Here is a 27,928-nt window from a genome sequence, read left to right as displayed (position 1 = left end):
GAGCAGGGTGATTAAATTCATAGACTACCTGGAACGGACTTACCTTGGTGGTGGAGTGTACCGACCTGTTGTATGCAAATTCAATATATGGTAAACACTCTTCCCACATCCTTAAATTCTTCATTAGAACAGCCCGCAATATGGTCGATAATGTATAGTTGACAACCTCTATTTGACCGTCAATTTGGGGATGATATGTAGTAGAAAATAGTAGCTTTGTTATCAATTTGTTCCAAAGTGATCTCCAAAAGTGGCTCAAAAACTTTATGTCACGATCAGAGATGATAGTATTAGGTACTCCATGCAATCGAACAATTTCCCTGAAAAAATAAATCAGCAATGTTTGTAGCATCATCGCTCTTGTGACAAGATATAAAATGCGCCATTTTAGAAAATTGATCCACAACTACAAATATACTATCCCTCCCCCTCTTTTTCCTAGGCAATCCTAAAACAAAATCCATAGAAATATCCTCCTATGGTGCAATAGAAACAAGAAGAGGCATGTAAAGACCATGTAGATTTAAGCGAGACTTAGCTTTATTGCAAGTGGTGCAGTGTGACACGTAGCGCTCAATATCGCATCTCATCTTTGGCCAAATGAAGTCGGCAGCCAGCACATCTTTAGTTTTCTTTGCTCCAAAATGTGCCATCAAACCTCCTCCATGCGCCTCCTACAACAACAAAAGATGAACAGAACTAGCTGGAATGCATAGCTTATTAGCACGATAGAGTAAACCATCATTCAACACATATTTATTCCATATTTTCCCTTCTTTATAATGTTCAAGCACTTCTTTAAACTCTAAATCAGCAGCATATAAGTCCTTAATGGTCTCTAAACCAAAAATCTTATGATCAAGTTGAGATAACATAGTATAACGCCTAGAAAGTGCATCAGCAATCACATTGCCTTTACCTTTCTTATGTTTTATGACATATGGAAAAGATTCAATAAATTCTACCCATTTAGCATGTCGTTTATTCAGTTTAGCTTGACTTCTAATATGTTTCATCGATTGATGATCAGAATGTATAACAAATTCTTTGGGCCATAGATAATATTGCCAGGTTTCAAGCACTCCAACTAAAGCATACAATTCTTTATCATAGGTAGAATAATTCATACTTGGCCCACTTAACTTCTCTCTGAAATAAGCAACCAGTTTACCTTCTTGAATTAGCACACCTCCAATTCCAACTAAGCTAGCATCACATTCTAGCTCAAAAGTTTTATTGAAATCAGGGAGTTGGAGCAATGGAGCGTGGGTAAGCTTCTCTTTCAATAAGTTGAATGCTCTTTCTTGTGCAGGTCCCCATTTGAAAACTACTCCTTTCTTTATCAACTCATTCAATGGAGCAGCAATGGTCCTAAAATCCCGCATAAAGCGCCGATAGAAACCCGCAAGACCATGAAAGCTTCTCACCTATGTGACAGTCTCAAGGGTCGGCCAACTCTTTATGGCTTCAAATTTTGCTTCATCCACCTCTATTCTATGTGGAGTAACAACATAGCCAAGAAAAGAGACTCGATCCATACAAAAGATGCACTTTTCAAGGTTACTGAACAAACGTGCATCTCTCGAAACATTAAAAACAGCACATAGATGATCAATATGTAGTTCATGTGACTTTCTACAAATCAAGATATCATCAAAATATATGTGGGGAACCGTCCAAATAGTATTCTAATTAATCATCAGGAGGATCATTATTCATAATGACAACCTCAATGATTAACCAGAATACCATCCCGGTTGTCCCGGCATGTGTTTTGTGCCCAAAATCGGAACACATGCCTTTCCAACATATAACATCACAACAAAGCATAAGAAAGAGTGAGTGATTAACATTATATTACAAGTTCTTAAGCATTCAACCATTTACAACAATTTACACAAACAGTTAGATCAACTACGCAACGAAAACAGAAATGTAGACAACAAAAGAAGAGTGGAGCCACATGCCCTTAGGCTCCACCCCAAAAGCTTCACCACGCGAGAGTAGTTGCCTACTCAAGCCCACCACCAACATCGGCGAGTGTGAAGTAGCCAAAAACGAGCTCCTCCTCACTAGACGTACATGAAAGAGTAGCGTGAGTACGAAGGTACTCGCAAGACTTAATTCATACAGGGTACATATAGATAACCCAACTCCAAGGATTATGCATTGAGCCATTAGCAAGGAGAAGGCCACAAGGTTAAGTAAAATCATATGCGTAAGCAACCTAGAGACATATGTGTGAGCAACTATACTTAACCAAACAAACCTTTCCAAGCCTGCAAACAACATGAATGTAAATATAAATAGAACCATCTCATGTAATCAACGACCATCGACAACCATGCCCAACAAAACCATACCAACCATCCCACATTCGTGACTCTATGACCGATGCAAATGGACAGGAGCATGCTCATGACCGACAGCGAGACAACTTTACCACCAGGACACGAGGACCATATGGCTTGAGTGATCACACAGGCCCACCCAAGGGAGTACCCGTGTCAACCTTTCTCATACCTGAAACCACCCACTTGCAATGCGCCTATGGCACCGGGGTTACCGCAAGCATGTCCTGGCCACCTCCGGCTCCCCACCACCTTGCTTCTCCTTTTCTTTTTCTCTTACGCGTCATAGGGCCGCAAGGCAAGTGTTGGCATGGCGTATGATATTCAGCTTATCTTACCATTAGATCAACATGTGGTTAGTACGGAAAGTGCTAGAGCCAACTGCATCGACGGACGGTGCTTAAACAATGCAAGCGGTCTATGGTGCCTGGGCTCCTCTCCCGAACTACCCCGAGGAACTCCTCCGGGGCAGAAGATACCCTTAGCACTGCCCACATCTTGCCTCAACCTCACCATTCATCCAACCATCAATATCAAAATCAACGTTTGTCAACAATAAGTAATCTCTAAGCTCGCGAACAACGGATGAACCATTGCTCGACTTCTACCAAGGACCTATGCATTGCTAAACATTTCGAACAACTCTTAAGTTAGACATCGGCAATGCTATCAAGGCTACAAGGATATGGATAATCAACAACTCAAGGTAGAGGTAATGCATCAACATAGCTTCTACCCATAGACGTCCGATATCGACTCACTGAAAATGTAAACTTACATAAAGCATAACTTATCAATTTAGACTCCATAATTCAATCAAAGGGTGCAATATGCTTAGATGCTTGCCTTGCTGCTCTGGGGTTTGCTTGATACTTCCCGCACAACACTCGCAAAACTTTGGGAGGTTGGCATCGCCTTCACTCGTTTGGATCGTCGGCGCAACGCTCTCTAAACGGAATAAGAATGCATTAAATAAATAATAAATGATGGAAAAGTGTGACATGATGCATGCTTGAATAATACTAGAGCACTGAGCTTTGAAAACATTTGCAAAAGATCGCTAAGTGATTAGGGTTTCAAAGTTTGGATAAGCTAGCCTAAGTGCACATAGCCTTGCATGGCTGGTGGTCAGACCGACGTAGAGGTGGCGGTCAGACTACCAGCTTGCAGAGAGTTTCGGCCTCTGGCGGCTAGACCACAGGCATGCTGGCGGTCAGACCGCCGTATGGCGGTCAAATCGGCCCTAGTGGTGGTTTGACCCTTGTATAGGGTTTTCAACTCAGATTCTCCAGCCCTAACCGGCAACCAGACCAAACCTATCGGCAGTTAGACCGCCAGACCTTGCCAGCAGCGCCCTTGCAGGGTCACCAGCGAGGACTCCGGTGAAACCTTTGATGACGAAGGGTACCAAAGTGCTCCATAGGGCTAGTGGAGTTCTTCTAAAGTTATTTGGACAACATTCACCGCGCTAAACTCACAATACCTCATGGATTGGATCTAGGTGAAGCTAAGGTTTTCGTGGTGAAAATCGAAACAGAGACCGCCACGAACTAGGACACGACAGAAGAAGGGTATAGGGAGGTTCATCTTGGGGGGGTGAACTTTGTATTGGATCAGTTTTCCTTGGGACACTTCGATCCACCAATTTGGCTTTCGGAGGGTGACGGAACTCGGGGTGGGAGAAAATGGCGTGGGAAGCGAATCCAGCGGGGAAAAGAGGGGGAAGACTTGGGGAAGTCCTCCGGGAAGCTCGTGGGAGTCCCCTCCGTCGATCTCCGGTCTTTGAACGTGGTGAATGGATCACTCCTCTATTTCTAAGGTTTGGTGGAGAGAGGGAGAGCAAATAAGAGTGAGAGAGTGAGAGAGAGATCGATTGCCTTAAGTGGCGCCTCTGGTGAGCTCTGGCGATCAGACCACCAATGCTCCCGGTCAGACCGCGGTAAGTCCACGTGGTTAGCCTACGTGGCTGCACACTTGGCGGTCAGACCGTGGGTAAGCCCAGTCAGACTGCGAGGGCGATTTTTGCTGAATTTTCCTAAGTGTCCCATTATCTTTACTCTCCACCTTTTTCAAAGTATTTGGGGCTTCTCCAAAGTGCTCTAAACCATCTAAGTATTTGGGGATTCTCCAAAGTACTTGAAACACATTTTAATTCAACTAGATAAACAAATACGCATAATTACTTGCGATGATGATCATGCATGCTTAATTACGTAATTAGAATTTTGGGACATGACAAACCTGCCCCCTTAAGAAGAATCTCGTCCCGAGATTCCATAGACTTAGGGAGAAGGTGACGGTGGTGGAATGGGAAAGATTTCTCCTCAATTGGAAAGAATCACGTCAACTTAGGGAGAAGGCACCGGTCAGACCGTGAGCCAACAGAGGGTTTTGGAAGTCTTAACGCCTCTGGCGGTCAGACCGACAGATCAAGAGCAGTCAGACAGCCAGGAGCAGGTTTCTCCCGGTTGAAAGGTTTCTAAGTGCACTCTTTGGAATAAAATTTCCATTCAACACGATGACGAATATAGACATGTGAGTTGTCCAAATTGTGCAAAATTACAACAACATTTACAAGTTCTCAAAAAGCTTGGGATACTTGGAGCGGATTTTATCCTCACATTCCAATGTTGCCTCGTCTTTGGTGTGGTTGCTCCATTGGACTTTGATGAACTTTATGGAATGTCGTCGAGTCTTGCGTTCCGCTTCATCCAAGATTCGGATTGGTCACTCACAATATGAAAGATCCGGCTGCAACTCTTGGTTTGCAACTTCGATCACTTTGGTTGGAACTCGAAGGCATTTCTTCAGTTGCAACACGTGGAACACATTGTGGATAGCGGAGAGGGACGGAGGCAAGTCCAATTGATAGGCCACCTCACCACACCAAGCAACAATTTTGAATGGTCCCACGTATCGGGGTGCTAGCTTTTCTCTGAATTGAAAGTATCGAACTCCTTTGAGTGGAGAAACCTTAAGATACATAAAGCCTCCAATCTTGAACACAAGTTCTCTCTAGCGGCGATCCGCATAGCTCTTCTGTCATGATTGAGCCATGAGAAGACACTTTCGGATAGTCAGAACATGCACTTCTACCTCTTTGGCCAAATCCAGACCTAGAAAAGCCCTTTCGCCGAATTCGGACCAATTCAACGACATTCGGCATCTACCACCATAGAGAGCTTCAAATGGCGACATTTCAATACTCGCTTGGTAGCTGTTATTGTAAGAAAACTCGATGAATGGCAAGCATATCTCCCACTTCTTCCCATATGTGAGAGCACAAGCTCGAAGCATGTCCTCTAGAATCTGATTCACCCCCTCGGTTTGACCATCAGTCTAGGTTGGTATGCGGTGCTGTGGAAGAGCTCAGTCCCCATGCCCTTATGTAGGCTTCTCCAGAAATAAGAAGTGAACTGAGTGCCTCAATCAAAAATGATCTTCTTTGGAATTCCATGAAGGCAAACAATTCGAGTGAGGTACAACTCCGCATATTGCTTGACCGAATACGCGGTCTTGATAGGAAGGAAATGAGCATACTTTGTCAATCGGTCCACAATGACCCAAATTGAGTCATATCCATGTGAGGTCTTTGGCAACCCGGTAATGAAATCCATACCGATCTCCTCCCAGTTCTAGGATGGAATAGACAAAGGTTAAAGCGTAACAGCCGGCTTAAGATGCTTGGCCTTCACTCTTCGGCAGATATCACACTCAGCAACATATCGAGCGATTTCTCGCTTCATGCAAGTCCACCAAAATCTAGGCTTGATGTCCTGGTACATCTTTGTGCTCCCGGGATGGATGGATAGCAAAGAATCATGAGCTTCATCCAGAATTTTCATCCTCAATGCCTTGACTTTCGAAACCACTAGCCAGTTCCCAAACCACAAGACACCTTGGTCATCCTCAAAAAATAGGCAGCCTTGCCATCCTTTATTTTATCCCAGATTCAGGCCATGCCCTTATCATCCTTCTGAGCTGCCTTGATTTCATCCAAGAGGGTGGATTTGATCTCCAAATTTGCAAGAAATCCCTCCGGAACTATTTTGAGACCAAGTCTCTGAAATTCATCACAAAGTGTGGCATTTCCAGGCTTGTCCATAACGCAATTGCATCGAGCATTCCTACTCAGTGCATCGGCACCAACATTCGCCTTGCCGGGATGACAATGAACTTCCAGTTCATAATCCTTGATCAACTCGAGCCATCTTCTATGTCTCATGTTCAGATCGGCCTGAGTGAAAATGTATTTGAGACTTTTGTGATCTGTATAGATTCATCACAGATTTCCTAGCAGATAATGGCACCAAATCTTCAAGGCATGCACAACTGCCACAAGCTCTAAATCATGGGTTGGGTAGTCCTCTTCGTGGCGCTTCAATTGGCGTGAGGCATAAGCCACAACTCTGCCGTCTTGCATAAGGACACATCCGAGGCCTATGCGGGAAGCATCGCAATAGACGTTGAAACCTTTGTGTACCTCAGGCTGAGCGAGAACGGGAGCGGTCGTGAGCAGTTTCTTCAAAATCAGGAAAGCTAACTCACATTCACTCAACCACTTGAACATGTTTTCTTGCTTCAATAGCTCAGTCATGGGCTTAGCAATCTTGGAGAAGTTCTCGATGAACCGGCGGTAATAACCCGCAAGTCGATCCGAGAAAACTCCAGATGTCGGTGACATTCTTGGGCTGAACCCAATTGAGAACCTCTTGCACTTTGCTCGGGTCAATGGCAACTCCGCTCTCAGACAACAGATGACCTAGAAAAGCGACTTCCTTGAGCCAGAACTCACACTTGCTAAACTTGGTCATCTCAAAGTTGGCCAAGAACAACTCGGAGATGCTTAGAATGTTCTTCTATAGTATTGGACTATATGAGAATGTCGTCGATGAAAACCACGACAAACTTGTCGAGTTCCTCCATGAACACCGTGTTCATCAAATACATGAAGAACGCCATAGCATTCATCAAGCCGAAGGACATGACGGTGAACTCATAAAGTCCGTAGCGAATAGAGAAAGCCGTCTTTGGAATATCCTCCAGTCAAACTTTTAAGTCAATCTTTGAGAAAACATGGGCACCGATTAGCTGATCAAATAGAATATCTATCCTAGGAAGCGGATACTTATTCTTGACCATGACCTCATTCAGCGGACGGTAATTAACACACATCCGCAGAGTACCATCCTTCTTCTTCACAAAGAGCGCCAGGGATCCCCAGGGTGATGAGCTCGGACGAATGAAACCCTTTGATAGCAACTCCTGAATCTGCTTCTTCGACTCCACCAACTCATTTGGTGGCATCTTATAAGACTTCTTCAAAACTGGGGTCATACCAGGCAAGAAATCAATTGAGAATTCCACTGCTCGGTCGGGTGGCATTCCTGGTAATTCTTCTTGAAAGACACCATAAAATTCACATACCACAGGAATATCTACGAGATCCGTGGCTGTGACAACCTTCAGAGTGTACAAGTGGAGACAACCCTCCCCAAGATGAAGAGAAACCCGATTACCCTTGGGATTCTTGAGAGAAACGACTCTCCTGGCACAATCAAGCTGAGCCCCATACTTGGCCAACCAATTCATTCCTAATATGACATCCATTCCTCTGGGATCCAGCAGATCAAATTTGTAGAAAACTGAACTCCCTCAATGAGGATCTTAGCCTTAGGGACAGCTTGGTTGGTTGTCAACTTAGTACCGGGTGCATCAATGTGATAGGCAGAGGGTAGGGTCTCGGTGACCAAATTGTGACTCAAAACATAACTACCCTTGATAAAAGAATGGGATGCTCCCGAATCGAAAAGAGCAACTGCTAGATGAGAGTTCACAAGTAGCGTACCAATGAGCACGTTGTCGTCCTCTCGAGCTTCTTCGTTGGTGATGTGACACACTCGGCCACGTTTGGGGACGTGCGTAGTTTGGGAGGCTTGAGGAGTGTGTTGAGCGGGTGGTGGCCTTGGAGCATTCACCACGGCTCCCAGCTTCGGATAAGGGCAATCCCATGCTAAGTGGCCGACGCGCCCATAGTTGTAACACAGGCTGCCGGGGCCACCTATCATCTAGAGATGATGAGGACATGGTTCCTTCGGATAAGAGCAACACTGTTAATAATCCTCAAATCATACAAGATCCAATTACAAGAGCCCATGCATGATAATTAAACCACCAGGTGAACTCGTTTCTCGCTGTTCATACTTTCTTGGATGGATTGCTACTAAATTTTGGTGATGTTTTATTGACTAGGAACACGGGAGAAGCACCACAAGCTCACCTGGACATCATCACTCAAAGGCCAAGTCTACTCAGATTCAAAATCAAGTCCTAATCGAACTCCAAAGTCTACTTAGAGTCCCAGGATATCATGTCACTAAAACGGGCATAATTCTCGCATACGAAGTCCAATTGAGGCGACCTTGTACATTCTGGAAAGCTTATGATAAGGTAAGAACTGTTTGTTGGATAGAATGGATTAAAAAAAATCATACTTTTCTTATTTTTTATTTTTAGTGCTCTCTTTTACCTAAAAAAAAGAAAGAATGCTATAAGTAAAAGCAAAGACCTTAATTTTACTTTACACGAATTTTTTTTTACTTCATTTTTTCTTTCTTTTGTTACTCGAGTCAAAGAAGTATGGTAATTTTATAACTACCAAAAAACTGCCAATCTTTTCACTGGCATAGTTTATTTGGTTAATAGTTAATTGTTTTTGTTACAGAAAAATATATTAGTAAATAAATTAATTCAACTTTTTTGGAGGTTGATAGTTTATTTGTTGGACAAGAGTAGATCCTTCTCATTTCAGGATTGATCATCTCGAGTTCTCTGTTGAGGATGGAAATTCCATAATAAATAAGTCTTAAGCAAACTATTTTATTCATCTTTTTCGAACTATGTTTCATTCATATGATAGAATATGGGTTTAAATAAATTGGATCTTTGCAAAGTCTTCCCTGATAAATAATTATTTCTTTTATTCATATTTCTCCAAAGATAGCAAGTTTGAATTAGTATACAAAACTAATGACTATTCATGATTCCATCCATATTGGATCAATTCTCGATACCACTTTGCAATGAAATTAGAGGAATGTTATGGTAAAACTTCATTTAAAACGATGTGGTAGAAAGCAACGTGCGACTTGAAGGACATGATCCATTGTGGATTTTGCTATCCATCATTTTCCATAGTAATGAAAATGCTCTTGGTTCGACATAGTGGGTTCTATTCGTCCCGAACCGAATTTGCGCTGGGTTGTTTATAAGTAAATAGTACACCATGGAGGTCGAGAGGTCAAAATTTCTTTTTTATCAAGGGAAAGAATCTAGGGTTAGTGAAAACTAATAAATTAGGCCAACTTTGTCAGTCTATCCTTAATATAGAAATCGAAAGGTTAAAATAAGAAAAAAGTCCAATTTTGGAAGATTGGAAAAACTTTCTCAATTAAAAGGCTATCAGAATCAATCATTCATATTCGATTTCTATAGAAGAGGGAAATGCTTTATCGAAGGAAATAAGAAAAAAAAAGAAAGGGTATGTTGCTACTCTTTTGAAAGAAAAAAGAATAGGAATTCCCGAAGTAATGTCTAAACCCAAGGATTTCACAAATCAAAGATAAAGGATTCCGGAACAAGTAAACACGATTTTCAACCGTCTCAACAATAGAATTAGATTAGAATAAGGAATAAAAGTCAATTTATTCAAGATGAGATAAAGAAAAAAGTTTAGAGACGACTCAAAAAAATTCGAAGGATTTTTCTTTTGAAGTATGTCAGTCAACAGCCAACTTGAGTCATGAGTATAAATGAAATTTGCTTTTTCTTTGCTGTAAGGAAATTAATGCAAGTCATAGTCTAATTTCTATCTACTTGTATTGTAGACATAAATTTGAATCATTTTCTCAAGCCGTATGAGGAGAAAACCTCCTATACATTTCTAGGGGGGGGGGGCATTGTTTATCTACATCTAACCCAATAAGATGTCTGCTGAATCGTTGCAATTGATGTTCGATCTCGAAGAGAAGGAAGAGATCTTCGAAAAGTAGGTTTTTATGATCCGATAAAGAATCAAACTTGTTTCAATGTTCCTGCTATTCTCTATTTCCTTGAAAAGGGTGCTCAACCTACAAGAACTGTTTATGATATTTTAAGGAAGGCAGAATTCTTTAAAGATAAAGAAAGAACTTTGAGTTAATTGAAGAACTAAATGAATAAAAAGGTAGGATAGGGTCACTAGTACCCCTTAATTATTTAGACACAATTTGCCTCTTTCTTAGTCCTATTTTTTTTGCTGCATTTATGTCGTGCCAATCCAACAAAAGCCCTTATTTTATTTCCTTTTTGTATCTAATTGGTTTTCTTACGATTGTATTTCCATTGACAAAGGTCTATTGAACAAATAGAATTTGTAGATAGATAGGTCTCTTTATCATCACTCCATATTAGGTATTTCTGTCTACACTTCGCTCAAATGATAGGGTTGCCCCCCTTGCATGTACTCTCATACACATACAAGATTATTTTATTTCTTTAAATAAAAGTTGCTCAAAAAATGACTATTTTTCCATTGTGATTGGGGCTTCTCCTTTTTTAACCTTAGTGAAATTTAACCGGATCTGTTCATTTTGGTATGTGAGTGTTTTTAATGGGTGATAAAATCTTTCTTTTGATTTCTTGCTAAGTCAATGTTTTGGCAGGAGCGTCTGGTGTAATTCCATCGATTTTTGGATTTCGATCGTATCTAAGATCCTATTTTATCTAGGTTGCTAACTCAATGCTAGAGTACTCGACTTTTAAGTGCGACTATGATCATTTACACATTTGGGTGAAGCAACAAATTCGTCCAGACTCTTGATAGAGTCTAGAAGGCCATGATTGATCCTCAAAGGTAATGAACGGAAAAAATAGCATGTCGTAATAAAATCAATTTTTTTTAATAAAAAATTCTGATTTTCTGGGTCTAGTGAATAAATGGATAGAGCCTGGCTATAATTCTGGTAAAATAAAAAGCAACGAGCTTAACTTCTTAATTGGAATGATTCCCCGATCTAATTAGACATTAAAAATAGATTAGTGCCTGATGCGGGGAAAGGTTGGGTTTTCCTATGAGTGGACCCTTGACTTTTTTTTTTAGAAATCCCAATTATTCTTGATTATGGATTTAAAAGGGATGTTATGAATTGAGCGTGTAAAAGAAGCAGTATATTGATAAAAAGTCTGTATTCCAAAGTCAAAAGAGCGATTGGCCTGCAAAAATAAAAGATTTGTTCTTTTTTGTAATTAGAACAAACATTAACTAATTCGATAGAAAAAGATCCATGGATTAGACTTCCTTTCTTTCCAGGGTTTGTATTAAAAAATGCAACACCCTATTTTGACCATATTGCACTATGTATCATCATTTGATAAACCGAGAAATGCTTTTTTCTCTGATTCAAGTAGAAATACAAATGGAAAAATTTGAAGGGTATTCAGAAAAACAGAAATCTCGTCAACAATACTTCGTCTACCCACTTCTCTTTCAGGAATATATTTATGCATTTGCCCATGATTATGGATTAAATGGTTCCAAACATGTGGAAATTATAGGGTGTAATAACAGGAAATTTAGTTCACTACTTGTGAAACGTTTAATTATTCGAATGTATCAGCAGAATTTTTGGATTAATTGGGTTAATCATCCTAACCAAGATCGATTTTTGGATCACAGCAATTATTTTTATCCTGAGTTTTATTCGCAGATTCTATCTGAGGGGTTTGCGATCGTTGTAGAAATCCCATTCTTGCTAGGAGAACTATCTTGTCCGGAAGAAAAAGAAATACCAAAGTTTCAAAATTTACAATCTATTCATTGAATATTTCCTTTTTTAGAAGACAAATTTTTGCATTTACATTATCTATCACATCTAGAAATACCCTATCATATCCATTTGGAAATCTTGGTTCAACTCCTTGAATACCGGATCCACTTTTCTAGGAAGATGGAACATTTTGGGGTAATGTACCCAGGGTTTTTTCGGAAAACCATATGGTTCTTTATGGATCCTCTTATGCATTATGCTCGATATCAAGGAAAGGAAATTCTTGCATCAAAAGGAACTCTTCTTTTGAAGAAGAAATGGAAATCTTACCTTGTCAATTTCTCGTAATATTTTTTCTCTTTCTGGACTCAACTGCAAAGGATCCGTATAAACCAATTAACAAACTCTTGCTTCGATTTTCTGGGGTACCTTTCAAGTGTACCAATAAATACCTTGTTAGTAAGGAATCAAATGCTAGAGAATTCTTTTCTAATAGATACTCGAATGAAAAAAATTTGATACTATAGTCCCCGCTACTCCCCTCATTGGATCCTTATCAAAAGCTCAATTTTGTACTGGATCGGGGTATCCTATTAATAAACCTGTTTGGACCAATTTATCATATTGGGATATTCTTGATCGCTTTGGTCGGATATGTAGAAATCATTTTCATTATCATAGTGGATCTTCGAAAAAATGGACTTTGTATCGACTAAAATATATACTTCGACTTTCATGTGCTAGAACTTTAGCTCGTAAACATAAAAGTACGGTATGAACTTTTATGCAACGATTGGGTTCGGTATTTTTGGAAGAATTTTTTACGGAAGAAGAGCAAGTTTTTTCTTTGATGTTCACCAAAACAACTCACTTTTCTTTCCATGGATCACACAGTGAGTGTATTTGGTATTTGGATATTATCCATATCAATGACCTGGTGAATCCTCTTACTTTTAATTAATACTTAGACAAAACTAATAAACTAAAAATAATCGATATCAAGATAAAACTTTCACATTTTCCATTCTGAAATGCTCCCCTAAATAAATAGTAGGTGAATCGATTTACTAATTAAAAAAATTAGTGGACTTCCTCCTCGGAATATAAATAGGCTATTTCTACATAGGGAAAGTCGTGTGCAATGAAAAATGCAAGCACGATTTGGGGAGGGGTTTTTTTTCTATTGTAATAAGGAAGAATTATCTACTCCATCTGACTAGTTCCAGGTTCGAGTCCCGGGCAACCCATATGGAAAATAGAAAAGAGCAATCTGAGTTTTGAATTTTCACTCACTTCATTTACAAAATATTTTGGTTTGGTGAATTTTGTTATATGGAAATCCAATCGTTGGGGCTCGCTTGGTTGACATTGGTATATAGGCTATGTTATACTGTTAAATAACAAGCCTTCTATTATCTATTTTATTTCTAGTTAATACGTGTGCTTGGGAGTCCTTGCAATTTGAATAAACCAAGATCTTACCATTTTAGAGAGGCACGAAATTACAAGCCTGTGGGGTCGCTTCTGCAACTGGATAACTAGCACCAAAAACCGTCTTTACATCAGATGGTTCGGTGTTTTATCCCTACCTTATTGACCGCAACTTCCGTATTTATTATCGCCTTCATCGCTGTCCCTCCAGTAGATATTGATGGTATTCGTGAGCCTGTTTCTGGTTCTTTACTTTATGGAAACAATATTATCTCTGGTGCCATTATTCCTACTTCTGCGGCGATCGGATTGCATTTTTACCCAATTTGGGAAGCTGCATCTGTTGATGAATGGTTATACAATGGTGGTCCTTATGAGCTAATTGTTCTACACTTCTTACTTGGTGTAGCTTGTTATATGGGTCGTGAGTGGGAACTTAGTTTCCATCTGGTTATGCGTCCTTTTGCAGCTGCTACTGCTGTTTTCTTGATTTACCCTATTGGTCAAGGAAGTTTCTCTGATGGTATGCCTTTAGGAATATCTGGTACTTTCAACTTTATGATTGTATTCCAGGCGGAGCACAACATCCTTATGCATCCATTCCACATGTTAGGTGTAGCAGGTGTATTCGGCGGTTCCCTATTCAGTGCTATGCATGGTTCCTTGGTAACCTCTAGTTTGATCAGGGAAACTACTGAAAATGAATCTGCTAATGAGGGTTACAAATTTGGTCAAGAGGAAGAGACTTATAATATTGTGGCTGCTCACGATTATTTTGGTCGATTAATCTTCCAATATGCTAGTTTCAACAACTCTCGTTCTTTACACTTCTTCTTGGCTGCTTGGCCTGTAGTAGGGATCTGGTTCATTGCTTTAGGTATTAGCACTATGGTATTCAACCTAAATGGTTTCAATTTCAACCAATCTATAGTTGATAGCCAAGGTCGCATTATTAATACTTGGGCTGATATCATCAACCGTGCTAATCGTGGTATGGAAGTAATGCACGAACGTAATGCTCACAACTTCCCTCTAGACCTAGCTGCTCTTGAAGTTCCATCTCTTAATGGATAAGGTTTTTCTACTAACATATAGAAATTTTAAAGGAAGGAAATCCAGAAATACCCAATATCTTGTTCCAACAAGATATTGGGTATTTCTTTGTTTATTCTAAATCTTTCTATTCTGAATTCAGTTAACGACGAGATTTAGTATCCTTTGTTGCACTTTCATAACTCGTGAAATGCCGAGTAGGCACGAATTCCCTCAATTTGCGACCTACCATAGGATTTGTTATGTAAATAGGTATATGTTCCTTTCCATTATGAATCGCGATTGTATGGCCAACCATTGCGGGTAGAATGCTAGATGCCCAGGACCACGTTACTATTGTTTCTTTCTCCTCCTTCATATTGACCTTTTCTATTTTTGCCAATAAATGACGAGCTACAAAAGGATTCATTTTTTTTCGTGTCATAGCTGATTACAAAAGAGTGGCATCCTATGTCCACTATCTTGATCGAGGTACGGAGGTCAGAATAAATAGAATAATGATGAATGGAAAAAAGAGAAAATCCTTTAGCTGGATAAGGGGCGGATGTAGACAAGTGGATCAAGGCAGTGGATTGTGAATCAACCATGCGCGGGTTCAATTCCCGTCGTTCGCCCATCGCATTATTGCAAATTTCAAAAATGCAATTTTTCATATTCCTAGTTACATATTTTCCTTTTACTAGTTCTTCCAAGCGCAGGATAACCCCAAGGGGTTGTGGGTTTTTCTCTACCAATGGGGGCTTTCCCTTCACCGCCCCCATGGGGGTGGTCCACAGGGTTCATAACTACGCCTCTTACTACGGGGCATTTACCTAGCCAACACTTAGATCCGGCTCTACCCAAACTTTTTTGGTTCACCCCAACATTACCCACTTGTTCGACTATTGCTAAGCAAAACGGACCTCCCCAGATGGTAATCTTAAAGTGGCTGATTTACCCTCTTTTGCAATCAGTTTCGCTACAACACCTGCTGCTCTAGCTAATTGCCCACCCCTTCCACGTGTGATTTCTATGTTATGTATGGCCGTGCCTAAGAGCATATCGGTTGAAGTACATTCTTCTTTTTTCTCAAAAAAAACCCCTTCCCAAACTGTACATGCTTCTTCCAAAGCATACGACTTTCTAGATGTATATGATGATCTCTAGACAGATGGATCTTATATGAATCGTATGATGAAGTACCACATGAGTGGATATAGAAAAGGAATCCAAATCTGCCGAATCGCTCATGTTATGATCTTCTACATCCTAGGTCTCCGCGTTCCGTATTCTGGCTTATGTTCTTCCTGTAGCATTTAGATCGAATGACTCTATGAAATTACGTCGATACTTCCACATATTATGGGTAACATAGGAGACATCCCTATTTTCACTCGGGGGTCTTAATTACCACTGCTTAGCTTTCAATTTTCCTCTAACCATCAAATTAAATGTGAATAACCCGTCCTCCTCTATTTGAAACAAGGGGCTCTTCCGGTTCTGTGCGTGCTTCCAACAATTTTGTCTTATCCATATTACCGTATCTCTAGAGTCAATAATTTTCTATGAGAAACTACTGAACTCAATCACTTGCTGCCGTTACTCAACAGTTTTCTGTTGAGGTATATCCCGTAGAGGTAGTCAAATTGGATCAGTGATCGATTTCTAGGTTTCGTCATAAACCTAATTGGTTACTTCCAATTACGTAAGTCAATAGTTCAAACCGCACTCAAAGGTAGGGCATTTCCCATTGATATAGGAAATTTTGTACCAGAAATAATAGTATCTCCTGATGAGGACATCACTCCCTCGGATACATACAATGATCCTCCATTGAACTTTCAAGGTCCAATCACAAGAGCTCGCGCACGACAATTAAATTTAGAGGTGAGCTCGTTCCTAAGCAACTCTTTATATAATTTTGAGAATAGAACTCTTTATATGAACAAGGGTTCCCGATCTTCCGAAAGGTTCTGGTAACTCTCGATTTGGTGGAAACGAGACACAAGTCGATCCGGCTTCCGAACAACACGATCCGAAACCCCGCAATCGCAGCACCACGTCTCCTCTGGTTATCAACCGGTGTTGCACGGTTGACCTCGCCAAGAAGGCTAAAATCCTTGCCTGTGAATCGAAGAACACAAGCGAGAACAAGGAAGAATGCAACCAAATTGCAGATGAATGATTAATCTCACGAGTTGTGGTCTCACAAACCGACGAAACGGCGAGACTGTTCTTGACAGAATAATCTAAGCAAAACCCCCCTAACGAGAGCGGCGGTGGCTGATAATAAGGGTCTAGGGTCGTCACACCCCCTGGTCACGCCCCCCTAATGGGCTCAACGACGATACACGGCCCAACGGACCAAAAACGGTGACGCAGCACCGGGACAGATTCTGGACGCTGAATTGTTTCGATGTTTCCCGTTGACTCAGAAGGAATTTGGACCTCAAACCAACTCCATTGGTTTCCTTATGAAATTATCTTTCCAACCATATGTGAATCGTCGAAAACGGAGTCCGGATGCGTCCTGGGCGTCCGTTTTACTGCTCGCTGGTCCTGGAGGTCGAGGCTGATTCGGACTCGAGTTGGACTGGACCTCCTGCTGTTGTTGGACGTCCTAGCTGCTCCTCCACGCCTCCAAGCCTTCCTCTATGTGTCTCCTTGTCCTCTCCATGATTCCTAAGCAACACATAATCATTAGGTAGTAATCTATTCTCAAAATTATATAAAGAATTGCTTAGGAACGAGCTCACCTCTAAATTTAATTGTCGTGCGCGAGCTCTTGTGATTGGACCTTGAAAGTTCAATGGAGGATCATTGTATGTATCCGAGGGAGTGGTGTCCTTATCATCCTCCCCCTCTTGAATTGGAGTTGTCCTCGACTCAAGCTCATCATCGGCTCCCAAGTAAGGTTTCAAATCTGCAATGTTAAAAGAAGTACTAACCCCGAACTCGGGTGGCAACTCAAGTTTATATGCATTATCATTTATTTTCTCAATTATCTTATAAGGACCAGCAGCTCTTGGCATTAATTTAGACTTACACAGCTCTGGAAACCTATCTTTTCTTAAATGTAACCACACTAAATCACCCGGTTCAAGTTTGACTTCTTTCCTACCTTCACTACCAGCAATTCTATACTTTTCATTCATCTTTTCGATATTTATTTTAGTTGTTTCATGCAACTTACGAATAAAATCAGCACGTGCACTAGCATCACTATGTGTTCTTTCAGTGGTAGGTAAAGGCAAAAGATCAATAGGAGCGCGAGGGGTAAAACCATACACTACCTGAAAAGGACTTACCTTGGTGGTAGAATGTGTTGCCCGATTATAAGCAAACTCCACGTGGGGCAAACATTCTTCCCACATCTTCAAATTTTTCTTCAAAATAGCTCTCAACATGGTACCCAAAGTGCGGTTCACTACCTCCGTTTGGCCATCAGTTTGTGGGTGGCAAGTAGTAGAAAACAATAGTTTTGTACCCAACTTATTCCATAGAGTGCGCCAAAAGTGACTCAAAAATTTAGCGTCACGATCTGAAACAATAGTAGAAGGCATACCATGCAAGCGAACAATCTCTTTGAAAAAGAGGTCAGCAATATAAACGGCATCATCACTTTTATGACAAGGTATAAAATGTTCCATCTTAGAAAAATGATCCAGAACAACAAAAATGCTATCCCTCCCCCTCTTAGTCCTAGGCAATCCCAAAACAAAGTCCATTGAAATATCTGCCCAAGGAATAGAAGGAACAGGAAGAGGCATATACAAACCTTGTGGATTCAAGCGAGACTTAGCCTTTTGACATGTGGTACAGCGTGCCACAAACTGCTCAACATCTCTCCTCATCTTTGGCCAAAAGAAATGTGTGGCCAACATATCCTCCGTCTTCTTAGCACCAAAATGTCCCATCAATCCTCCTCCATGTGCTTCCTGCAACAACAAAAGATGAACGGAACCAACTGGAATGCATAGACGGTTAGCTCTAAACACAAATCCATCATTGATCACAAACTTGTTCCATGTACGTCCCTCTTTACAGTTCAGCAATACATCTTTAAAATCAGGATCAAGCACATATTGTTCTTTTATTGAGTCAAGTCCAAAAATTCTATAATGAAGTTGGGACAACAAAGCATATCGTCTAGACAAAGCATCAGCAATTATATTATCCTTCCCTTTCTTGTGTTTGATAACATAAGGAAAAGATTCAATAAATTCAACCCACTTAGCATGTCTACGATTCAGATTATTTTGAGAACGAAGATACTTAAGCGATTCATGATCTGAATGTATAACAAATTCTTTAGGCCACAAATAATGACGCCACGTCTCTAAAGAACGTACAAGTGCATACAATTCCTTATCATACGTAGAGTAATTAAGAACAGGGCCATGCAATTTTTTGCTAAAGTATGCAACGGGCTTACCTTCTTGCATCAAAACACCTCCAATGCCAACTCCACTAGCATCACATTCTAGCTCAAAGGTCTTACCAAAATTTGGAAGTTGCAGCAATGGCGCGTGCGTAAGCTTGTCCTTCAAAGTGTCAAAGGACTCCTCTTGTGCCTTACCCCAATGGAACACCACACCTTTCTTTGTCAACTCGTGTAAGGGGGCAGCAATGGCGCTGAAATCCTTCACGAAACGACGATAAAAACCTGCAAGTCCAAGAAAACTTCTCACCTGTTTGATGTTTTGGGGCACCGGCCAACTCTTTATGGCTTCAATTTTCATCTCATCCACCTCAATTCCCTGTGGAGTAATAACATAGCCAAGAAAAGAGACTCGATCCGTGCAAAAGATGCACTTCTCAAGGTTACCAAATAAACGTGCATCAAGTAAAGCATTAAAAACAGCACGTAAGTGAACCATATGTTCATCCAAAGACTTGCTATAAATCAATATGTCATCAAAGTAAACCACCACAAATCGTCCAATAAAAGCTCTTAAAACCTCATTCATCAAACCCATGAAAGTGCTAGGTGCATTAGTTAAACCAAAAGGCATTACTAACCACTCATATAATCCGAATTTAGTTTTGAAAGCTGTTTTCCATTCATCTCCAAGTTTCATTCTAATTTGGTGGTAACCACTATGCAAGTCGATCTTTGTAAAAATTACAGAGCCACACAACTCATCAAGCATATCATCAAGTCTAGGAATAGGATGGCGATATCGAATAGTAATGTTATTGATGGCTCTACAATCAACACACATACGTCAAGTACCATCTTTCTTAGGAACCAAAATCACAGGAACAGCACAAGGACTAAGGCTCTCACGTACATACCCGCGGTCCAAAAGCTCTTGGACTTGCCGCTGAATTTCCTTAGTCTCCTCGGGATTGGTTCGATACGCAGCACGATTTGGCAATGTTGCTCCCGGGATCAAATCGATTTGATGCTCTATCCCTCTCATAGGTGGCAGTCCCGGGGGTATCTCAGCTGGGAAAACATCCTCATACTCCTGCAAAAGGTTAGTAGCAGCAGGAGGTATCGAACTAATAACATCATCAAGCAAATACAAAACTCATTTGCAAACCAAGGTGTAGCAAATATCATTACTAGAAATTTCAGCAAGGTCACTTTTTAGTGCAAGCATAACACCACCCTTCAATTTTATGCCCTCTACCTTAGAACTAGGTGCAGACTTATCCTTTTTAGGTGGGTAAAGAGAATTAGCAACTTGCTGATTTTCAGATTTAGTATCACGCAAATTAGCAGCTCGTTCTTTATCAGCTTGTACAATTTCAGCAGGGGTCATAGGAACCAAAGTAATTTTCTTTCCTTTATGCATAAAAGTATATGTATTACTTCTACCATGGTGTATAGCATCATTATCAAATTCCCAAGGTCGACCCAATAAAAGTGAGCAAGCTTCCATAGGTACCACATCACAGTCAACATAATCAGCATAGGAACCAATGGAAAAAAAAACTCTGCAAGTTTGTGTTACCTTAGCTTTTCCAGCATCATTAAACCACTGAAGGTTATATGGATGGGGGTGTTGGCGTGTGGTCAAGCCAAGCTTCTTGACCAAATCTGAACTCACCAAATTATTACAACTACCTCCATCGATGATGACACGTGCTCGCCGATTTTGGATGACGAAGAAAATCTGGAACAAGTTATGGCGTTGCAGCTTCTCTGGTTGTTGTACCTTTGTGCTGAGCGCCCGCTGCACAATGATGCTCCTATAGGTCGTTGTGTCATCACTGCCCAAGATTTCGTTGCTCTCCTCAACAACTGGTTCTTCTTCTTCTTCTTCCTCAATGTCAGAGGCGCTGATGTACCCATCTTCCGTTGCAATGTATGCCCGCTGACTTGGGCAATCCTTCTGCACATGACCGAATCCATGGCAGCGACGGCACTGAATGCCAGAGGTGCGTCCCGTTGATGCAACAGAGGAAGCACTCTTGGAAGGTCCCTGCAAAACAGAATTTTTACCTGAGCCTGAAGGTCGTGTAGTGACCGGATTTGGTACCGTAGCTGCTTGTTGCTTGCTCGCTGGTGAGGGAGCCCTGTAAGTGGATGGTTTGGACAGCCCAAAGGATGGTCCTGTGCGCGGCGTGTATGTGGTGCTGGCCTTGTACTTGCCCTGCTGCTCACGCCCCTGCAACTCCTTCTCTGCAAGCATAGCAAACTGAAACAACTGGTTGACATTGTTAAATTCTTTATAATCAATAATATCCTGAATTTCACGTCTCAAACCCGAATAAAATCGACAAATAGAATCTTCGTTTCCCTCTACTATGCCACAACGCATCAAGCCCTTTTGAAGCTCACCATAATAATACTGCACAGATTTATCTCCCTGTTCTAAGCGCATCAATTTCTTACGCAAGTCTCTATGATAAGATGGGGGAACAAATCTATCACGCATAGCAACCTTAAGCTCTTCCCATGTACGAGGTGTGGCACCATCTGCAGCTAAACCAGTCCACCAAATAATAGCAAAATCTTTAAACTCACTAGTGGCTTGTCTAACTCTATGTTGTTCAGGTACTTGGTGGGCACTAAATTTTTGCTCTACTGTCATCTCCCAATCAAGATATCCCTCAGCAACATAATGTCCCGAAAAAGAAGGTATAGTAAATTTAACCTTAGCATAAGGATCTTCAGGAGCTCGATTATACATACCTCGATGGTGGTGATGATGTGAAACGCCACCCATACCTGTGGTGTTAGTGCGAAGACGACGCCGTAATATGTTTTGCAATGTCGCCGCTGGATCAACATTAACATCGTCATCATACAACTCATCACCAGTGTTGCTTCCATTCACATCTTCGTTGTGCACAAGACAGTTTTCCAAAGCATTTACCCTGTCGGTGAGCTCGGATAACCGTTTGTCCACCCGCTCAACCGCGTTTGCGAGTTTCATCTCAATTATCGCTTGAGTGACAGCCTTGATGACTGTCTCCTTCATCTCCTTCTGAGCATTGTCTACAACAGCTTGTAGCTGCTCTTGGCTGACACACTCCTTGAAGTCCTTTGGCGTTTTATCTCCTTCAACTGACATTGTGGAAACAAACACAACAACAAACAGTGAAGGTTATCCCTAATAATCGTACTACAAAGGTGGAGTGGTGCCTCTCAATCAAGATCAGCAAAGGTAGACACCTTACCAAGCTCTTACCAGGGTTCTTACCAGCAAAGCAAAGGATACCTGGAAGGCGTGCGAGCGATTGCAGGGATGCAAACCAGTGCTGTCCAGAAGAATCTGTGGAGCTTGGAAGGAACAAAGAGAACAAATATGTATATATGGAACACAAATCAGAAACAGATAGTAATGCTGAATTATAGTCCCAAGTACTTGTTCTCGTTGCTGGCCTAAAGTGTTGCAAGTACCAAGTATGTGTGATAAACAAGGTGGAGAAACAAGTATGATGGATAGCAAGAGCAACAGAAACAAAGAACTAAACAGCACACTCTAACACAGCACACTTTGCCCTTCTCTATGTGCTCCTCTAGATATTGTTCCTCTTTTGCCCCTCTCTTTTTTCTATTTTTTGAGCTGTCGTTGTTTTTTTGGGAAAATTTGACTTTTTCTTTTTATTTTTTTGATATTTTTTTTTCACTTAGGAGCACACAAGAGGGAACCACAGAAAATTTGAGCTTAAACAAGTGAAAGACGTGGCCTGTAGAATTTTCTGAAGTTCAGCCGAAAAATGAGAAAAATATTTGGAAATTGAAAACTCAAACTTCGGAGGCGAATTTGGGAATTCTGATTTCTACCAATGGGGGCTTTCCCTTCACCGCCCCCATGGGGGTGGTCCACAGGGTTCATAACTATGCCTCTTACTACGGGGCATTTACCTAGCCAACACTTAGATCCGGCTCTACCCAAACTTTTTTGGTTCACCCCAACATTACCCACTTGTTCGACTATTGCTAAGCAAAATGGACCTCCCCAGATGGTAATCTTAAAGTGGCTGATTTACCCTCTTTTGCAATCAGTTTCGCTACAACACCTGCTGCTCTAGCTAATTGCCCACCCCTTCCACGTGTGATTTCTATGTTATGTATGGCCGTGCCTAAGAGCATATCGGTTGAAGTACATTCTTCTTTTTTCTCAAAAAAAACCCCTTCCCAAACTGTACATGCTTCTTCCAAAGCATACGACTTTCTAGATGTATATGATGATCTCTAGACAGATGGATCTTATATGAATCGTATGATGAAGTACCACATGAGTGGATATAGAAAAGGAATCCAAATCTGCCGAATCGCTCATGTTATGATCTTCTACATCCTAGGTCTCCGCGTTCCGTATTCTGGCTTATGTTCTTCCTGTAGCATTTAGATCGAATGACTCTATGAAATTACGTCGATACTTCCACATATTATGGGTAACATAGGAGACATCCCTATTTTCACTCGGGGGTCTTAATTACCACTGCTTAGCTTTCAATTTTCCTCTAACCATCAAATTAAATGTGAATAACCCGTCCTCCTCTCTTTGAAACAAGGGGCTCTTCCGGTTCTGTGCGTGCTTCGAACAATTTTGTCTTCTCCATATTACCGTATCTCTAGAGTCAATAATTTTCTATGAGGAACTACTGAATTCAATCACTTGCTGCCGTTACTCAACAGTTTTCTGTTGAGGTATATCCCGTAGAGGTAGTCAAATTGGATCAGTGATCGATTTCTAGGTTTCGTCATAAACCTAATTGGTTACTTCCAATTACGTAAGTCAATAGTTCAAACCGCACTCAAAGGTAGGGCATTTCCCATTGATATAGGAAATTTTGTACCAGAAATAATAGTATCTCCTGATGAGGACATCACTCCCTCGGATACATACAATGATCCTCCATTGAACTTTCAAGGTCCAATCACAAGAGCTCGCGCACGACAATTAAATTTAGAGGTGAGCTCGTTCCTAAGCAACTCTTTATATAATTTTGAGAATAGAACTCTTTATATGAACAAGGGTTCCCGATCTTCCGAAAGGTTCTGGTAACTCTCGATTTGGTGGAAACGAGACACAAGTCGATCCGGCTTCCGAACAACACGATCCGAAACCCCGCAATCGCAGCACCACGTCTCCTCTGGTTATCAACCGGTGTTGCACGGTTGACCTCGCCAAGAAGGCTAAAATCCTTGCCTGCAAATCGAAGAACACAAGCGAGAACAAGGAAGAATGCAACCAAATTGCAGATGAATGATTAATCTCACGAGTTGTGGTCTCACAAACCGACGAAACGGCGAGACTGTTCTTGACAGAATAATCTAAGCAAAACCCCCCTAACGAGAGCGGCGGTGGCTGATAATAAGGGTCTAGGGTCGTCACACCCCCTTGTCACGCCCCCCTAATGGGCTCAACGACGATACACGGCCCAACGGACCAAAAACGGTGACGCAGCACCGGGACAGATTCTGGACGCTGACTTGTTTCGACGTTTCCTGTTGACTCAGAAGGAATTTGGACCTCAAACCAACGCCATTGGTTTCCTTATGAAATTATCTTTCCAACCATATGTGAATCGTCGAAAACGGAGTCCGGATGCGTCCTGGGCGTCCGTTTTACTGCTCGCTGGTCCTGGAGGTCGAGGCTGATTCGGACTCGAGTTGGACTGGACCTCCTGCTGTTGTTGGACGTCCTAGCTGCTCCTCCACGCCTCCAAGCCTTCCTCTATGTGTCTCCTTGTCCTCTCCATGATTCCTAAGCAACACATAATCATTAGGTAGTAATCTATTCTCAAAATTATATAAAGAGTTGCTTAGGAACGAGCTCACCTCTAAATTTAATTGTCGTGCGCGAGCTCTTGTGATTGGACCTTGAAAGTTCAATGGAGGATCATTGTATGTATCCGAGGGAGTGATGTCCTCATCATCTCCAATTATAGCCCCTCTGGGATGTAAAATATATCTCTTCTCACCATCCCCATAGTGTATGAGACAAATGTATGCATTTCGATTAGGGTCATATTCTATGGTTACGATTCTACCAGATATGTCTTTTTGATTCCATCGATAATCGATTTTACGGTATAGGCGCTTATAACCTCCCCCTCTATGCCTTGTGGTAATGATTCCTCTGGCATTATGACCTTTACCACAATGGTGCCGTCCATGGATCAATTTATTTCGTGGATTGGATTTCACTTGCCTATCTACGGTTCCCTTGCGTGTGCTCGGGATAGGTGTTTTGTATAAATGTTTCACCGTATTATTAAGTATTCTCCTTTAGTTATTTTCTCTATCTAGAAGTGGAATAGAATAACCCGGTTGAAGAGTAATGATCATACGTCTGTAATGCATTGTATGTCCCAGAATAGATCCCATTCTTCTACCCTTTCCGGGTAGTCGATGGCTATTCACAGCTACTACCTTAACACCAAAGAAGAGTTCGACCCAATGCTTTATTTCTGTCTTAGTGAATCCCAATTCGATATTAGAAGTATATTGATTCTTTCCCAATAAACAAAGACTCTTTTTTGTAAATACTACGTATTTGATTCCATCCATAAATCGACTTTCCCTCCTATGCTCTGAGTTCCAGTATCGATAAGAATTTGAGTTCTTATTGTTCTTATGTTATGGTATGAATATACCATACCAATTCATTATGTATGGATGATGGGTGAGATTCCATGGATAGAGAGCCAGTTCCAATAGACTTATGGAATGTTCCCGTTCGCGTGCATCCAGCAAGAATTGAACCCGCAAATTTACCAATTATGAGTTGGGTGCTTTAACCATTCAGCCGTGGATGCTTAATAGGGATCATCGTACATCGTAAATAACCAATTTTCATATAGAAAGAGATATCATAGAAAAATGAAATCAAAAATATTCGGAGATGGCAAATATTCGGAGATGACTATGAAAACACCTTTCTGGATCCTCAAATTGAAAGAGAGATTGAGAGGGATCAAGAATCCTAATTCTCGCTATTTGGAATGGATCCAATTCTATTGATTTTGACTCATAGTGATCATTTCTCTTTAGCAAAGAATGACCTTGGTTATCAAAGGATTGAACAACCGGGATCCATTTACTTATGATACCTAGTTAACATTGCTAACAAGGATCTAATGAATTATGAGTTTAATAGATCCTCTTTAGCAGAAAGACGTATATTCCTTGCTCATTATCAAACAACCACTTATTGCAAAACCTGGGGCTAATCGTTTTCATTTACCATCTCATGGAAAACCCTGTTCATTCAGCTTAGCCCTATCGGGTATTTTAGCGATAGGTTCTATAGGAACTGGACGATCCTATTTGGTCAAATACCTAACGAAAAATTTCTATTTTCCTTTCATTAAGGTACGAGGGCTTCTTATTCCACAAGAACGAAAGCATCTTTTCATTCTTTCATATACTAGGGGTTTTTACTTGGAAAAGACAATGTTCCATACTAAAGGATTCGGGTCCATAACCACAAGTTCCAGTGCACTAGATCTCGTAGCACTTAGCAACGAGGCCCTATCCATTAGTATTCCACATAAGAAATCCATTATAGAAACTAATACAATTAGATTAGCTCTTCATAGACAAACTTGGGGTTTGTGAGCCAAGATAAGACCGGCTCGGGATCATGGGACCCTTTTCTATCAGATAGGAGGGGATCTTGTACAAAATAGACTTCTAAGTAATAACCCCATAGATCTTATACCTATCTATATAAAGAGGCAATCGTGTCAAGAAGTGGGTTTTTCTTTGGCCAAACGGTACTTCAAACTTGGAATGAGCATGAAGAGATTAACGAGACTTCTTTCTCTTTTGAGTTTTTCTAGCGGACCAGTTGTGCAAGATCTTTGGTCTTCCCCCAGAACCGATGAAAAAGTGGGTCGCTTCTTATGGACTCGCTCAGAATGATTCTTCTCTATCTATAGTTCATGGCCTATTACAATTAGAAGGTGCTCTGGTGCAATCCTTACCTACAGAAAAAGATTGCAGTCGGGTTGATAATAATCGAGTGCCATTACTTCGTCGGTCTGAACCAAGGAATCCATTAGAAATGTTTTGAAATGGACATTGTTCTCTCTTCGATCAGGGATTGCTATATAAAATGGGTAAGTCACCAATCGAATCCCTTTGACAAATCGGGTGTCATATTAGATATCATATTCTATATATATAGAAATATCATAAAATAGACATATAGAATTTTTGGTTGGGAAATTCGAATGAATCATTGAGTGAAAAAGGAGCAAAGAATGACAAAAGACGAGACTCTACTAGTCTTCACTCTTGTGGTTTCCTCGGTTTCTGTTTTCTTATTCGGGATCTTGCTTTTCATGGTTCTCATCTCTGCAACTCACGATTTTCGTGAGAGAACCAAATCCACGTTGGTGAAGATCATGATTTGGGCTGGCATAGTAGTTATTACCTTTGCAATTGCGGTTCGAATCTATCCGATCTTTATCTTGTTGCTCAAAGAACGAATAAAACCCCTTGTCGAAGCCCTTTATGATAAGCTTCCCTGGATCTGGGAAGTTTCTCTTTCACAGTATTGGGATCGTTTGATCGATTTCCTTGATCGCTACTTATGGGCGTGCACTCAAAGGATAGAAACAAGGATTCACAAACAAAAAGGGGAATTCGTAGTCACTTTTCCCTGTCGCGTAAAAAAAAGGCTTTACGCGAGAGCAATAGAGGTTGGGATACATCTATCTCTTCTGAGCCACCTCTTTTGGATTCTTAAGACCACCCTTGCAATAGGATACCGTTTGCTTTAGGTTCTTTATTATCTCCTTCGAGGGGTTTTTAGGATCGTTCAGGCTATATTTATTTAGTCTATTTTGGCTTTTACTGTCTACTTTTCTCAGGGAGATGGTTAAGTACCT

General features: G+C 41.0%; 1 protein-coding gene and 1 pseudogene across 1 annotated transcript; both read left to right on the top strand.

Annotated features, from left to right (window-relative positions):
• The first annotated feature begins 10,322 nt into the window (after nt 1-10,322).
• On the top strand, nt 10,323-12,505 carry LOC133907260 (maturase K-like; annotated as a pseudogene).
• Nucleotides 12,506-13,723: 1,218 nt separating this feature from the next.
• On the top strand, nt 13,724-14,687 carry LOC133907259 (photosystem II protein D1-like). Its single transcript, XM_062349259.1, has one exon. It carries the CDS (start codon nt 13,724-13,726, stop codon nt 14,660-14,662), a length of 939 nt encoding a protein of 312 aa, XP_062205243.1. The 3' UTR covers nt 14,663-14,687.
• The last annotated feature ends 13,241 nt before the right edge of the window (nt 14,688-27,928 follow it).

The sequence above is a fragment of the Phragmites australis genome, chromosome 24 (assembly GCF_958298935.1).
Source record: "Phragmites australis chromosome 24, lpPhrAust1.1, whole genome shotgun sequence".
Lineage (NCBI taxonomy): Eukaryota > Viridiplantae > Streptophyta > Magnoliopsida > Poales > Poaceae > Phragmites > Phragmites australis.
This window is presented reverse-complemented; position numbering and strand designations above follow the sequence as displayed.